We start from the raw sequence: 17416 nt of genomic DNA, 5'->3' as shown, positions 1-17416 counted from the left end.
CGTAGCGGTCTTGCGGTTCCAGACTGCAGCGCCTTTAACCGCACGGCCACTTCGGCCGGCGTTTGACAGATTGCGTGAGCGTGGTACGCTTCCCAGCGTACATGTATCTGAACGTTCCGTCCAACATGAGATATCACTAAAGTTGAGAACATTCTTGAAGTGGTAGAACGCAGTCCAACTACCGGCTACCTGCATCCGTATCATCGGCAGTGTGCAACACCTGCGTGCGGGAGATTATGCCAAACAAAAGGAATTCTGTCAATGGATCATTGCCAATGAACGCTGTATTCCAATAATTCTGTTCACTAACGAGTCAACATCTACCAGCAATGGCATCAATAACACACGCAACTCTCACGTGTGGGCAAATGAAAATATGCACGTCACTGTTGAAACAAATTTTCAACGACGTTATCCAGGGCATGGATGTGTGTGATGTCCTTAGGTTAGTTAGGTTTAAGTAGTTCTAAGTTCTAGGGGACTGATGACCATTGATGTTAAGTCCCATAGTGCTCAGAGCCATTTGACGTTATCCAGTAAAAGTGTAGTTCAGCATTATTGACCACCAGCTCATCCGTCCAGTAGTTTTCGATAACCGTGTTAATGGGGTACATTGTCTTGATTTCCTTGAAAATGTGTTGGAGGTAGTTCAGTGGTTAACGAACCTGCCTAGTAACTAGGAGGGCCCAGGTTCGAATACCGGTCTGGTACACATTTCCGATTGTCGCCAATGATTCCTCATAATGTCCCGCTGCAGCTAGCACCACTGTTCCCTTCCTTTTTCTTTCTTCTCCTCCGTCTTCACTCTGCGTACGGTCACACAGCACCTCACTAAAATATATGCTGGGCGTTCGGTCAGTCGACGTATAGTCATTTCTTAGCCGTCGAGGTCACCCTGTCTTCCTCCATTAGATTACTGTTTGTGTGGTTGGCGTAAGAGCGAAGTCTAGACGCATAGAGTGGACACAAAGAAGGAACTTCCATTTCGTATTTTACATGCTTGTTCTCAAGTAAACGATCGTAGGAGTGAGATCAGATCAGGAACACAGCAGCTGTCCACAAGAGCTGCAAAATGCATTGCAGTTGACGGCGGACGTTTTAAACATCTTTTAGAAGAAATGTACACAATTAAACAAAACATTAGATCACAATATTTCACTTACTATTATCTGGATTTGTACTGTTCCCGATTTGTTCATTAGTTTCCTCGAAACTCGTAAAGCAGGACATACGTTCGTATAACTTTTTATGTCAGAACCACTAATATTGTTGTTGTTGTTGTGGTCTTCAGTCCTGAGACTGGTTTGATGCAGCTCTCCATGCTACTCTATCCTGTGCAAGCTTTTTCATCTCCCAGTACCTACTGCAACCTACATCCTTCTGAATCTGCTTAGTGTATTCATCTCTTGGTCTCCCTCTACGATTTTTACCCTCCACGCTGCCCTCAAATACTAAATTGGTGATCCCTTGATGCCTCAGAACATGTCCTACCAACCGATCCCTTCTTCTGGTCAAGTTGTGCCACAAACTTCTCTTCTCCCCAATCCTATTCAATACTTCCTCATTAGTTATGTGATCTACCCATCTAATCTTCAGCATTCTTCTGTAGCACCACATTTCGAAAGCTTCTATTCTCTTCTTGTCCAAACTATTTATCGTCCATGTTTCACTTCCATACATGGCTACACTCCATACGAATACTTTCAGAAATGACTTCCTGACACTTAAATCAATACTGGATGTTAACAAATTTCTCTTCTTCAGAAACGCTTTCCTTGCCATTACCAGCCTACATTTTATATCCTCTCTACTTCGACCATCATCAGTTATTTTGCTCCCCAAATAGCAAAACTCCTTTACTACTTTAAGTGCCTCATTTCCTAATCTAATTCCCTCAGCATCACCCGACTTAATTAGACTACATTCCATTATCCTTGTTTTGCTTTTGTTGATGTTCATCTTATATCCTCCTTTCAAGACACTGTACATTCCATTCAACTGCTCTTCCAAGTCCTTTGTTGTCTCTGACAGAATTACAATGTCATCGGCGAACCTCAAAGTTTTTATTTCTTCTCCATGAATTTTAATACCTACTCCGAATTTTTCTTTTGTTTCCTTTACTGCTTGCTCAATATACAGATTGAACAACATCGGGGAGAGGCTACAACCCTGTCTTACTCCCTTCCCAACCACTGCTTCCCTTTCATGTCCCTCGACTCTTATAACTGCCATCTGGTTTCTGTACAAATGATAAATAGCCTTTCGCTCCCTGTATTTTACCCCTGCCACCTTTAGAATTTGAAAGAGAGTATTCCAGTCAACATTGTCAAAAGCTTTCTCTAAGTCTACAAATGCTAGAAACGTAGGTTTGCCTTTCCTTAATCTTTCTTCTAAGATAAGTCGTAAGGTCAGTATTGCCTCACGTGTTCCAGTGTTTCTACGGAATCCAAACTAATCTTCCCCGAGGTTGGCTTCTACTAGTTTTTCCATTCGTCTGTAAAGAATTCGTGTTAGTATTTTGCAGCTGTGACTTATTAAGCTGATAGTTCGGTAATTTTCACATCTGTCAACACCTGCTTTCTTTGGGATTGGAATTATTATATTCTTCTTGAAGTCTGAGGGTATTTCGCCTGTTTCATACATCTTGCTCACCAGATGGTAGGGTTTTGACCACTAATATTAACACCTCTTAAAGCATGTACCTTTCCCCTTGACTATCCTGTATGGTTTGCTTCATGCGTTTAGACGAGGGCCGTAACAGAAAATAGGACATGTTACAGTGTGAAAGTTTTTATTCGAAATTTTTGTCACTTTCACCTCGTGATATATATAGGGTGGACCTGAATTCTAAGGACAAAGTTTCGGAGGATGCTGAAGAATATTTTGGTACAAGAAACACGTGGCCTGCAATGGCCCTTTAATGCGTAATAATGAAATTATGATTTATTCGGTTTGTTACCCAATTTACTTTTGTTTCTGTGAAAACACCCTAACAACAGTGAAAAAAAAAGCCTGTAGTATGCAACCACCAGAACGTAAAAGACAGAGTAACCCAACAACTCCTTAGAGATTCGAATGTACTGTGATGTGACTGCCGTCGTAGCCGAACAGTTGAGAATAGGATCGTTAAGTCGCTTCTCGAATGCATTCAGCGACCCAATGCACACGTGCATATCGACCAGCTATTGAGTGGTTCAAATGCTAATGCTGTATATCACTCTTAACCTACAACTAACACCGCCGGGAAAAAAATCTGGGACAGAACCGAGCTGTAATCAGTGCAAGGCTGACGGCGAAGAATAAGTGGGCATTACAGTTGTCAACAAGTACTGTCGGTGAATGGAACAAGTTCGTTTCCGAGCACGACACACAGGGCATTTGCACTGTTGTTCAGATTTTTCAGTGCAATCCAGATAAAAATATAAATGGGGGTAAGAAATAAAATATCAGATGACATGCAACTAATCTACATCGAGACACTGGAGACAATAGGTCCATTACACGAAAAGAGTCAGAAACTATCTAGAAACGAACTCCTAAATTTTTTCTATGATCTTCAGATTCTCCCTGTATTTCCTGTTCCTCCTTAATTTGTGTCACTTGGGAAGAATTAAACAAAGAAAATCTTAATTCCTGCCAGATGTAAATATTGGTACGGTACGTTCGCCTCAACGTATTGACACAAACTTTCATGTACGACACAGATGTGGCATAACATCCATTCATTATTCTAATCACCATCTTAGTTTCTATAAACACGGGTACTGAAAGGCATTGCCATCACGGGGGACAATATCTTCCGCTGAGGTCCTTCCAAAAGGACGAGGTGAGCTGGTTCGATAGCCCTTATTTCATGCTAGAGGAAGTTGCCTAAGTGCTTTTTAGAAGCTGCTTAATTTTGCCATGGAAATTCAGCAACAGTGCCAGCTGTGAATTCAGCGTAGTATTCTTGAAAGATCAGCGAGAGATAGCATAGTAAATTAAACACTGGTGTGGTATTCGAGAGGAGTTATGCTCAAATATCCGACATATTGTCCTAATTTGGGCTACTTGGGCCTTAGCTAGTGGGAATTTGGTATGATTTATTAATCTGGGCATATCGGATTCATTTTTCAAATTATATAACGGTTCATCTCTAATGACCCCGACGTGCATATACATAATTAGCTCCACTGTTAGTTCAAAATTTAACGTAATAACAGATGTATTCGCTAAACAATGATAACTAAATATAAGTAAATGTTCGCGCTTTAAAAATAGACAGTCGTGTTGTAGATCCTGTTATAAGCTGAATTTCATTATTACTTCTGATTAACAGCGAGTTCTCCTTAAAATGCAATGAGTTAAAAAAAGTATTTGATAGCAGCATGTGTTCGAATCATTTATTGCTTTCAGATTAAACGTATATTTGTTACAAACAGAAGTGGAAGTGCAGCAAAGACTGTCACAAGGAACTACATCTGGAGTACCATAAGTTTTGAGCCTAGCATAGATAATGATCAGAATCTGTTACCTTTACTTCTCTACCCTAAATTATTTTCGTCGTCTAGTTCACTTTTCTCGGCATTCTGTTCATTGAAAGAGGCGAAAGATAGTACATATCAGTCTTGAAATTTCTGTCTGAGCTAGTTCTGGCGTTTCACTGTTAGTGTTGGAAATTCTCTTCGCCTATATTATATGTTCTTTGTCGTCGGTGAAATGATTTTCCTAACCGCTGTTAGGTTTTCTTCAATTCCGTATAAGATATGGGTAGTAGACTCAAAGCAAGGTATCTTTTTAAACGTTACAACCACTTTTCGAGACAAAAGTAGAAAGGTAGTTTCAGATATTTGAAGACTTTTGTCAATTTTGTCTGTGAATATTTCCTGTGTCAGACGCAGATATCAGGCACTTGGTCGTTGTATGTTTTAGCACTTATGAATTAAAAATAATATCAGTATCGGAAAATATTTTTTTTCATATGATAATAATACTACGCAAAAGTGCAAATAACGGTTTATGAAACTAGCGATGGACGAAATCAGATTTTTTATTCACCAGTGACCAACGATAAAGTGGAAGTATTTGAACCTAGTCTCAGTAATTTCATTGCTACAGGCGTTCGAGATGACGTGTCTGGGCACTGACCTCTGATGGCCGCGTCACAACTACATGTAATCTTCCCAGAATGAGTTTCCCCCTCATTGGAGTGTATGCTGATTTGCAACTTCCTAGCAGAATAAATCTGTGTACCGGACCGGGACTCGAATCTGGAACCTGTGCCTTTCGTGGGCAAATGTGCTACCGACTGAGCTATTCAAACACGAGTCACTATCCGCTGTCAGAGTGTTGGCAGATCTACAGTTGTGAAATTACATGTAACCTTTCTCGCAAGCATTTGGTTCCGTTGGTATCTCACTGCAGCAGTATACACTTATACAGGGTGTTTCAAAAATGACCGGTATATTTGAAACGGCAATAAAAACTAAACGAGCAGCGATAGAAATACACCGTTTGTTGCAATATGCTTGGGACAAAAGTACATTTTCAGGCTGACAAACTTTCGAAATTACAGTAGTTACAATTTTCAACAACAGATGGCGCTGCAAGTGATGTGAAAGATATAGAAGACAACGCAGTCTGTGGGTGCGCCATTCTGTACGTCGTCTTTCTGCTGTAAGCGTGTGCTGTTCACAACGTGCAAGTGTGCTGTAGACAACATGGTTTATTCCTTAGAACAGAGGATTTTTCTGGTGTTGGAATTCCACCGCCTAGAACACAGTGTTGTTGCAACAAGACGAAGTTTTCAACGGAGGTTTAATGTAACCAAAGGACCGAAAAGCGATACAATAAAGGATCTGTTTGAAAAATTTCAACGGACTGGGAACGTGACGGATGAACGTGCTGGAAAGGTAGGGCGACCGCGTAAGGCAACCACAGAGGGCAACGCGCAGCTAGTGCAGCAGGTGATCCAACAGCGGCCTCGGGTTTCCGTTCGCCGTGTTACAGCTGCGGTCCAAATGACGCCAACATCCACGTATCGTCTCATGCGCCAGAGTTTACACCTCTATCCATACAAAATTCAAATGCGGCAACCCCTCAGCGCCGCTACCATTGCTGCACGAGAGACATTCGCTAACGATATAGTGCACAGGATTGATGACGGCGATATGCATGTAGGCAGCATTTGCTTTACTGACGAAGCTTATTTTTACCTGGACGGCTTCGTCAATAAACAGAACTGGCGCATATGGGGAACCGAAAAGCCCCATGTTGCAGTCCCATCGTCCCTGCATCCTCAAAAAGTACTGGTTTGGGCCGCCATTTCTTCCAAAGGAATCATTGGCCCATTTCTCAGATCCGAAACGATTACTGTATCACGCTATCTGGACATTCTTCGTGAATTTTTGGCGGTACAAACTGCCTTAGACGACACTGCGAACACCTCGTGGTTTATGCAATATGGTGCCCGGCCACATCGCGCGGCCGACGTCTTTAATTTCCTGAATGAATATTTCGTTGATCGTGTGATTGCTTTGGGCTATCCGAAACATACAGGAGGCGGCGTGGATTGGCATCCCTATTCGCCAGACATGAACCCCTGTGACTTCTTTCTGTGGGGACACTTGAAAGACCAGGTGTACCGCCAGAATCCAGAAACACTTGAACAGCTGAAGCAGTACATCTCATCTGCATGTGAAGCCATTCCGCCAGACACGTTGTCAAAGGTTTCGGGTAATTTCATTCAGAGACTACGCCATATTATTGCTACGCATGGTGGATATGTGGAAAATATCGTACTATAGAGTTTCCCAGACCGCAGCGCCATCTGTTGTTGAAAATTGTAACTACTGTAATTTCGAAAGTTTGTCTGCCTGAAAATGTACTGTTGTCCCAAGCATATTGCAACAAACGGTGTATTTCTACCGCTGCTCATTTAGTTTTTATTGCCGTTTCAAATATACCGGTCATTTTTGAAACACCCTGTATATGGGTACCCAAGGCAAATAAAACTAAACTCCTCCCGAACAGGCCATGAAGACCCAACGGTACCGACCGCTCGCCGTGTCATCCTCAGCCCATAGGCGTCACTGGATGCGGATATGGAGGAGCATGTGGTCAGCACACCGCTCTCCCTCTCGTATACCAAAGGCAAATAGATGAAATAAAAAATGTATTTCTTCAACTTAGAAATTTTTTCTTGAGGATTTAAGGCTCCTACTCATAAAGTTTGATGCCTTTTAAAAACTAGTAACTGACTTATTTTAAACTACATAAACAGTGGTTATGATGACACAGCATGTAATATTTGTAGTGAATAAGGAGTTAAGTACTTAGCATTCATATAACTCTGTTGGATCTAATCAGTTGCATTACAAACGGTTTTATGAACTAATGTGGTACTGCAGTATTGGAACGTGACGATGGTTTTTCTTCTTCGTGAGAAACATATCCTGCCCAAACCTCTGTTTCAGGATATGATCTCCTCAGAAATTATAAAACAAAGAACTCGTGGTGTTATTAGTGTAAGTGGAATATAATTATTAAGATACTTCTATCGAGAACATTGCCACTGAAAATTCCACGGAGAAAGGAACGTGTCGGAAATACATACGTTTTGTTGGCTAAAGCCTCTTCGGCTACTCAGAAGGAAGCAATGAAGGAAGGAAGGAAGGAAGATTAGAGTTTAACGTCCCGTTGACAGCGAGGTCATTACAGACGGAAAAAAATTTGGAAATTTGTGGTAAGGTCTTATGGGACCAAACTGCTGAGGTCATCGGTCCCTAAGCTTACACACTACTTAATCTACCTTAAACTAATTTACGCTAAGGACAAGACACACACCCAAACCCGAGGGAGGACTCGAACCTCCGACGGGTGGAGCCGCAAGGACCGTGGCAAGGCGCCTTAGAGACGGAAGACTGGCTTCTGTTATGAAGGGATGGGAAAGGAAATCGAGCGTGCCCTTTTCAAAGGAACCATCCCAGCACAGCCCTGGAACAATTTAGAAAGCCTGAATCTGGATTCCCAGACGGTAGAGCTACTCCGATTATGTGGCTAAGGTAGCGAAGTGACTGAATTTTATGTATCTATGTAATTAATTTATTTACTTTTTATTCAACTAGGCATGATACTCTCTCTTGTATCGACTTGGCGAAATCAAGGAAAGTCCAAATAAGGATGGCTGTATCGGATCGAAAAAGTTTATCTTCATTAAGTGACCTGTGTTCGAACTTTCTACTGCACTTTAATGACTTACAATTGTAATGACCCATTAATCAAGCCAAATTACATTTCTTGAAAAGAAATGGACGTAGGTTAATACTTCAAGAAAAAGGAAACGTTCGACGGAGAAAATCCTTCAGCTTGATTGTGAAAACGTGTGGTGTGTCACTCATGGTCTTCAGTTTTTGTGGAAGCCTATTGAAAAGTGCAACACCTGTGTACGAACAGTAGTCAAGGATTTACTCGCACATAAAGATCATTATTGTGTCTAAAATTCACCGGACGAATGCTGCTATCACTTTTAAACAAGTTCAATTGCGTAATAATCCTCAGCTTATCACATAGAGACCTACTTAAACGCCGTTGATTATTTCAATATATGATCCAGGTCGCTCGCTTTTTGGCTAAAACGTATTCTTTCTGCCTGGACGGACTGTCCCCAAAATATTATCACATATGAACTCAAGGAATGGAAATGTGTGAAGTAAACGTGTCTCACTGAATCAGTGGTACTGGTAGTGGACTATAGACCATAAAGTAAAGGTAGTTGCATGTAGCTTCTATGGAAGGTCCCGCATAGGTGTCTTCCACGAAACCTTATAATTTGTTCAAACCTCGAAAACTGGTGCCTCTCTTTCCCACGGAAGAGTTGAAAATCAGCACGAACAGCATTGTATGTTAGAAATTGAATAAAATGTATTTTATTGCAGTTAAGAGTGTGAAACGAAAGTTGTGTATCTTTATGTCATGATTTTGTTTTATTAATGAGTTCTTCATCGCATCTGTAACAATTATGTTTACATTAGTCGCAAAAAAAGAAAAAGAAAAAAAAACTGACAGTTATCTGTACAACAGAAGAAACCCCGTAATGCAAACTTCTGCTTCCTATTGCTTAGACTGAGATTCAAGCCTTATAAATACCGTAGTTTCGCAGTTTTGGTCCACAGTGTCAATAAAGTTGTTACTATCATTATTGGGACATTCAGTGTTATTGTGGAGTAAAAGCATATATCCAATGACGACAGTTTTTATTCAATACGGTTCTCTGTGTACTGCAAGAAGGAATGTAGCTGCCTGCAAACTAAGCAGCCAACACAGATCGAACGGTGTATCTGTCTATATGTGGCCCGAGAAATATGCGACTGCTCTATTGCAAAATACCTTTCACTCAGTTTGTGACGATACATGTGACAATGATATAGGCCTATAGTTGCCAACAGTATCCTTTCCCTTTTACTATGTAGGATCCCCTCTGGGAAAATACTAACATGGAAAGACGTGATGCATGAGTGACTAAGGACATTGCCAAAGTGTAGTGCACAAATCTTCAATATCCTACTTGGTATATGACTGTACCCACTTGAATATAACACTTCATCGGCTTAATTATTGACTCAGTTCGCCTTGTATTAAGGTCTAGCTGCCTCATCTCTTGTTGTTCTCTCGAAAAAGCAATCTGTAACACATCTATGTGACTTGTGTTGAGCAAATAGTTTTGAATCAGTTTACCCAAAATAGATAATAAATGATCCTTCAAGAACTCAGTAATGCCAGTAACGTCTTTATTCTCCCATTTCACCAAACTGACAACTGAAACTTTCGCCTGCGTCTTTGGCACTGACGTCACTACACTCCATATTTTTCTTTTTTAATTTTATGCTGAGATTTACGTATCCTCCTTGTGAAACATATAATCATAGGCTCTCTTGCAAAATTTCTTGAGATCTTGCAGGATTTCATGTAACCAGCTACTGCAAGTAGGTATTAATTGTGCCACTAACTCTGATAGACTTACTGCTTATTTATACAAGAGATCCTGATGGTCTGTATTTTCCAAACTGTCTGCCTGCCACTACTTGCCACAACTGGGGTTTCGTATTTTGTACTTTAGTGGGAAGTAGCTTTCGTAAAATTTAAGAAGAGTCTATATGAATGCATTGTGTTTATTATTCTAAGTGTTTACATTATACACTTCCTGCCACCGACAGTGCTTCAACAACTGAATAAGTTATTGTATGGCAAGTATGTTAATGGCCCTAAATTTCTTGCATATCTGTGTGCTCCTCAGTTGTTTCGTAATACAGCTTCATTGCCTGAGATCCCATTACTAAACATTTACACACTTGAACTATTTAATATTGTGACATTAATTAAAATGCTATATACTGCTGTATATTAGTTTTCCTGTGTTCTTACTGCAAAAGTCAGAGTCGAAAGTATAGTACGAGACATTCTACTTCCATATTGTCTATAAGTTCAGCACTGAAGTTCTTATGTAGTATGAAACTAGTGTTTACATTGTATAAAAGTCAAAACAGTCTCCAGTTTGCTTAGAAAAATCCTTAAGTTAGCACTGGAAAAGGGCTCTCACCCTCGAATTAGGGTATGGTGTATTTTTAATATTTTATATTTTGAAAGACAGAGATGACTTGTAAGCAGCCGTAAAAAAGAGCCTTTTACGGCACTGTTACAGACTTTTAATCATTTTCTTGAAAGAAAAGCACCTGATTACACTACATTTTTCTCATTGCATGCGAACTAGTGTGAAGAGGGGGGGAGAGGCGAGGGGGCGACCACACTTGCCCACGGGTATATGCAACCTTGGCACTGGACAATCTGCAAATAACTAAATTTTTGAAATGTGTACCTGTAAATCGAAACATTACCACCCAGCAACCTGTGCGAATAGAAGGTTATCTTCGGCATAAATGGCAGGACCTTCCAACCATACAGAACAGCTGGATAGGCAATTGGATACAGTGTATCGTACAAGGAGAGTCACACTATTTCTTCGCTCTGAAGATGATGTCGCCATTTATTTTGCTAAAATATCTGCAGTATTATGTAAGGTACTTATTTTTAACCACTGCGTGATTTTTTGATTAAGTTCACTTGACATAAGCAGATACTTCTTAGTAAAGTTCACTGATATAAATATGTAATTGTCCTCCCCAACACAAGGGGAATCTAAACGTGTATGTCCCCAGTCCCACCCACTTGACTCTGACTAATAATGGCACCTATTTACAAGTAGGCCATGCCTCATACCATCCCTCCCTCCCTTCCTCCGACAGCCTATTCAATTTGAATTTCAGATGATCATCCTCTTGTTTATTTTGGATTGCGAAAAGTCGTTTGCTCCTTCCATTCCCACACTTCTTAAGAAAAAGTCAACTCATGACGTCTAAGGAGTGTATTAAGACTGATCTGCTATGAAGTTTGAAATGACGCGGCTGGAAGTCAATGTGATCAATTTTTAATACGATAGTCGTAGTAGCCAGGCTTGGAGATTGTGGAGTTAGACGTTGGAAGAATCTCTGTCAAAGCATAAACACGAAGTAAGTCCATACCAAATATAATAAGCAAGGCTGGGCAGCTTACCATTTCGACAGCGGCGTCACAGACTGAACTGAAGACAGGAGCACTGGTTCCGCGCATATAGCTTCCAGCACAGCCTACTGACGTCATAGCGGTACTTCCCGGCGAATCAGCGGTTGCGGCTTCCTGCGGAGAAAGGGACGGCGCCCGAAAATCCTGATCTTCTACTGCGCTGGTTGCCTCCGCCGGGTGACCTCTGTCGCGAACAGTTTTTCCTGGTTATGCAACGCGAAAAGCAGTTGTCATTGCCAGACCAACGACCTGATCTTTAATAGAGTGAGTAACTAGAGATATAAAAAATAACGCTGTTGTCAGTCCATAGGTAGACTTACACACCAGTAGATATTGTACCTTTCGATATGATACATTTCTGCTGTCACCCTCCTAAAACAATGCAGGGTGATTCCGTGATGATGTTGCCGACTTTCAGCGACGATGGAGAAGGGTAAATGTATCAATTTGAGATAAAGGATACCGATCCGGAAGCGACCGAGTAAAAAGTTATAATCGAAAACCGTTCTGATACCCCTGACAGTGGAATACATGTCCCGGTACTGTTGTTGCCAAGACTGTAGAGTAGGCAACTTTCAGAGGTGGTAGTGTGGACGTAAACAAGAAAAAATATTTCTAGTAAATACGGACTCTAAAATGCTTGTCTTAAGAGCTGTGAGCACTTGTTCATCTTCAATACTGTAACACGCATCTCTTCTGCTGGAAGTTCTTTGGTTTTCACATTTTTGCAGGAAGTAATATCGACCAAAACAAGAAAATATGTCCAGTAAATATGGGGTCCAAAATGCGTACCTTAAGAGATGTGGGCACTTGTCCAGTAGAAGAGATGTTTTTCACAAAGGCGAAGGTGAACAAGTACTCATAGCTCTTAGAGCATGCATTTTAGAGCCCATTTCTATTGGACGTATTTTTCTTGTTGTGGTTGATACTACCTCCTCAAAAAATATATAATTGAAAGAACTTGCAGTTGGAGAGATGTCTCTCACAGTATTGAAGATGAACAAGTAATCGAGCTCTTACGCTTAGTATTTTAGAGCTCATGTTTACTAGGAATCTTTATCCTTGTTTACGTCCACACTACCACCTCTGAAAGCTGTATTAGCACTCTAGGCAAAAGCAGTACCAGTACACGTAATCCACCGTCAGAGGTATGAGAACGATATCCGATTATAACTTTCGACTCAGTCGTTTCCGAACCAGGATCCCTTAGCTCAAATCGATACATTTATCCTTCATCCCTGAAAGTTTGTAACACCATCATGGGATCATCGTCTATACTATACGCATTAAACTACACGTCATGGACTGAAATCGATCAGTTATAGAAATGCGTAGGCTTCCGCGGCCGGTGTGAATCTCATCAAAGGCATTCTGGTTATGTTGACGCGCCATCTAAGATAAAAATTTAAATATTAAAATGTAGCGACGTTTTGGCCGAGCATCAGCTGCCTCCCTCAGTGCAAAGAGATGTTATCTGAGGTGTGGTTGCATTAATATATCGCTTTCCTGACTCTGTTACTAGACCACTTACGTAACATTTATTAGATTCTATTGGCCCTAAAGTAACATCGGTGGGTATAAAGAGAGGAGGAATGGTTATATGGTTGACTATTTGTGGTACTTCAGTATTTTAAGTATTTTTAAGATGACATGGCAGTATACCGAGAATGCTTTCAGTGAGACCGATCACATAGTATAGACTGGTTAGGTCCGCCTCCGTAACTGAGCGGTCACTGTTGCTGATTACGATGTAGAGGAACCGTTTTCAGTTACCGATACCAACAGGGATTTTTCCTTAGTGAGAGGAATGGAAATGGATCCACTCAGCTTCGTGATGCCAACTGATGAGCTACGTCAATGAGAGTTAGCGGCTCCTAGGTCTACAAAGCTGACAACAGACGGTTGTCGCCGTCGTCGTCATTGTCGTTCGCATTAGGCTTGAGAACCATGTTGCAGGTTTGGTTTTCATGTTTCATGATTCGAAGGGCTAATAGCCTTACACTGTTTTGCCTACATTAAGCTGTGTTTCTTCTTAGTTGTGAGGCTTTCGACTGCCTCACGTCGTTCCTGCTACCTATACGACGGGAGGGTGGCGTGCCCCTCCATACCGCTTTCAAATGACACCACTGGATGAAGATGATACGGCGGTCTGTCGGTCGGTCAAGACTGGGCGGTCTGAGACCGGAACGGTGGAACTTTTCTTGTTCAGTTCGGCAGCGAAAAAAACATACCTTGTATGAGGGCCATTTTGAGTGACCTGTGATGCAAAAGAAGCAGCTTTTTCTTCACACGATAAGATTTCGTCCATCATCTCCCAATCAGAATGCGGCTTGTTTTTTTTTTTTTTTTTTTTTTTTTTTTTTTACCTTATACGTTTCGTGATGTAACACTTACTCGGAGACCACATCTCCTGTCTGTGGAAGAACAGCAGCCCATTCTTCCTCAAGAACCAAAACTGGAGAAGCTAGTGATGTTGGATGGTTGGGTATGGGGCGAAGTCGACTCATCCCAAAGGTGTTCCATTGGGTTCAGGTAGGGCCAGCGGCAAAATGGCTACTGTCTGATTGTCCCCCAACGAGAAAATGTAAGTAACTAATAAATTAAAAATAATATCAATTAGTAGTCACGTGAGTATTTATATAATCAAAATCAGGTCTTACAGCATGGAAAAGAGTGTGGCTCTCATTAGAGCCAATACCCCTCAAGTATTAGGCGTGATGGAAGAACTACCAAGTGTAGGAAGCACTTGTGTCACAGTAACTTGTTTGTCGTACCCAGGTTGGTGCTGTGTTCTTTGATTTTCAGAATGCTTTACATACAGCGGCATACTGTCACCTAGTGCAAAAAGTACAAGCTTACTGTATATCAGACCAGCTTTGTGCTTGAATACAAGACTTACTAGCAAGTAAAACTTTGGACATAATTCTCAACCCAGGAATTAGTAAGATGGAAATGCAGCTTTTCGCATGCCTAAGATAGGTGTTATAGCATTGTTTATGTTCACGGTGCCCCATTGCAGTCTGTTGACGAAGGTATGAGCATATGAAATAAGTTCATAGATATGTGAGTGGCTCGAAGACATCTTAAATAATAGAACCCAGTATGTTGTCCTCGACGGCGAGTGTTCATCAGAGACAAGGGTATCGTCAGGAGTGCCCCAGGGATGTGTGATAGGATCGTTGTTGTTCTCTATATACATAAATTATTTGGCAGACAAACTGGGCAGCAATCAGCGACTGTTTGCTGATGATGTCATGGTGTACGGTAAGATGTCGAAATTGAGTGACTATAGAAAGGTACAAGACAAAATTTCCAGTAGGTGTGATGAATGGCGGCTAGCCCTAAATGTAGAAAAATGTAAGTTCATGCGGATGAGTAGGAAGATCAAACTTGTAATGTTCGGATACAGTATTACTAGTGTCCTGCTTGACACAGTCAAGTCGTTTAAATATCTGGGCATAGCGTTGCAAAGCGATGTGAGGTGGAACGAGCATGTGAGAACTGTGGTAGGGAAGGCAAATGGTCGACTTCGGTTTATTGGGAGAATTTTAGGAATGAGTGGTTCACATATAAAGGTGAAGAAAAAATTGTTGCAAAGTGTAAGAACTCTTGCAGAGGATTCACGCTCATTGTAACGACTGGCAAATGTCTCTCTGTACAAACAAACAGCCGGAAAACTACTATCGTTTAGCTGCATTAGTAAGAATAAAATGTAGATTCTGTATCAAAAACAGTCGCAGCGTGTGAAATGTGTGTTGCCCTTCTTTGTACATGATGTCACAATGCAAGATGGCGGTAATCCACGCCCACTTCTTAGGCAAGGTCCAAATTCTCCTATCTCCCCCCTCCCCACTCCCTTACCTCACTGTTCTGCCCTCTCCTCCCACGAGAGCGTAGTAATTTACCTACCATTAAAACGAAACAGAAAAACACAGCCTAGTGTTTTAGCAGACTATGAAATGAAACATCTAGTCACACTGTAGTTGGTATGTTGAAAAGTATGAGAATGTTATGCAGCAGGTTAACAAATTATTCAGAAGAATCTGAATTTTTGTGTCAGATTCCAAAATGAGTGACAATACAGTACTTCAACCTCTGTATTATCTAACAAAAAGGTTTTTATCAGTTGCTGTACTTATATTACATTTACACACACGTCACAAGCACAAGTGTCACCTAAACTGTGCAAAATTGGCGTCATCTTCAAAAAAATTTTGTGAATATTACAGTATTTCCAAAATCTCTCTCTCTCTCTCTCTCTCTCTCTCTCTCTCTCTCTCTCTCTCTCTCACACACACACACACACACACACACACACACTCTCCCTCTCTCTCTCTCTCTCTCTCACACACACACACACACATACATACACACACACCACACAACCACACACACACGCTCACACATCTAACACATACATCTCAGAAACACATAATGCCAATATTTCCAGTTACTGGCTGGATGACCAAGAGAGAAGTCCAGTGGTACAGCTAACCGACATCTCTGGGAAAGCGACCTGGTCAGCTCAGTAGTGGAACGTATGGTTTCATGCTCCCGCTACGGAGGCAACTCATGATAAGGCATGCCTCCCGCTATATGGTCTGCCACGGCTTTGCAGAGAGAAAGAATGCATCAGCCTTAGTGCTGAAAAATTACATACTATGGTGACCCACCATTTTGATTAAGAAGTCATATCCGCGATGGAAAAATACCCTCAAAGCCAAAATTCTTTGCTCTTACAAGCAATAGCTTGGGGGTTAAAGTTATGAGCAAGGAATTTGATAAAAGGGTTCAATTTTACAATATGTCCATAGGCTTGGTGTTGGAGTGCAGTTTTCGAGTTTTTGTGCTAATAAACTTTCGCTTGGAATTATATGAAGCAAAGACTTTAAAAAATTTTGACGGGTGTCGATTTTTGTTGTTGAATGCTTTAATAAAGCCACCAGATTACAGTTTCGGTCTTTCTTCATTATCTTTGCTTATATCCGTGACATAATTCGGCCCGTATATTCAGTTCTCCTCTGAAACTGAATATGGTTCCTTGCTGCCTGTTCGAAGCACCCAGCGTGTGCTATTCGATATGCGAAATCCGACTCAGTAATTACCTGAAATGTTTCCAAACCTGCGACATGTGCCCTTTGTGGGTGTCTTTCAACTGATAGAACGTTCTCATTTGCAACTTCTCATTCTGCTATTATGTCTTTCACCTTATAATTTTCGATATCCATAGTTAACTTCAAGCAATAATCAATGTTTTGGGAAATTCCTCATCAACAGGTATTATTTCATTATATGTGAATTACTGCCGGCCGTTTTCGAAGCTATTAGGAAAACTAATCATTCCACCAATTCATTCAGATTATTCCATTGAATAGTATACACATGCGCTGATCATTCTTTGGAGACTGTCTCCCAATCACAACTGTCGGGCGCATTTTCATTCTCCCTATACTGATATGCTTGTCATTATTTCTCAATAATGATTCACAACCTTTATATAATGCAAATGTAACAATATGCGTATATTTATAGGCTGTGTATAGATCTAATGGACTGTAGGAGAGATAGTTTTACTTTGGAGACTTGGCAGTCTCTAGAATTTTACTACAGTTTTGAAGATCTTGTGTTGTGAAACTCTTTTGATGTTTAATTTTAAACAACACACTATACATGATACGACAGGTATAAAATCTGATATTTTTATTGGTGGCTGAGGATCGTGTACTGAACAACATTACATCAGTACTTACTTTATTTACAGACTAATAACTATAGTTATTAGGAGTATTTTGTTTTTAGGTTGGTTAGTATATCTGGTTAG

The 17416-nt window shown here is 40.9% G+C and overlaps 1 protein-coding gene across 1 annotated transcript in view; it reads right to left on the bottom strand.

Moving 5' to 3' along the window:
* LOC126470149 (activating signal cointegrator 1 complex subunit 2 homolog) overlaps positions 1-11719 on the bottom strand; it is a 35745-nt gene extending 24026 nt beyond the window's left edge. The window contains exon 1 of the mRNA XM_050097762.1: positions 11587-11719. Coding sequence (XP_049953719.1) covers positions 11587-11673 — 87 coding nt within the window. The 5' untranslated portion in view covers positions 11674-11719. The remainder of the gene's footprint in view (positions 1-11586) is intronic.
* Between the last annotated feature and the right edge of the window lie 5697 nt (positions 11720-17416).

This window comes from Schistocerca serialis, chromosome 3 (genome assembly GCF_023864345.2).
Source record: "Schistocerca serialis cubense isolate TAMUIC-IGC-003099 chromosome 3, iqSchSeri2.2, whole genome shotgun sequence".
Lineage (NCBI taxonomy): Eukaryota > Metazoa > Arthropoda > Insecta > Orthoptera > Acrididae > Schistocerca > Schistocerca serialis.
The sequence above is the reverse complement of the archived record's forward strand: the minus strand, read 5'-3'. Positions and strand labels throughout refer to the sequence as shown.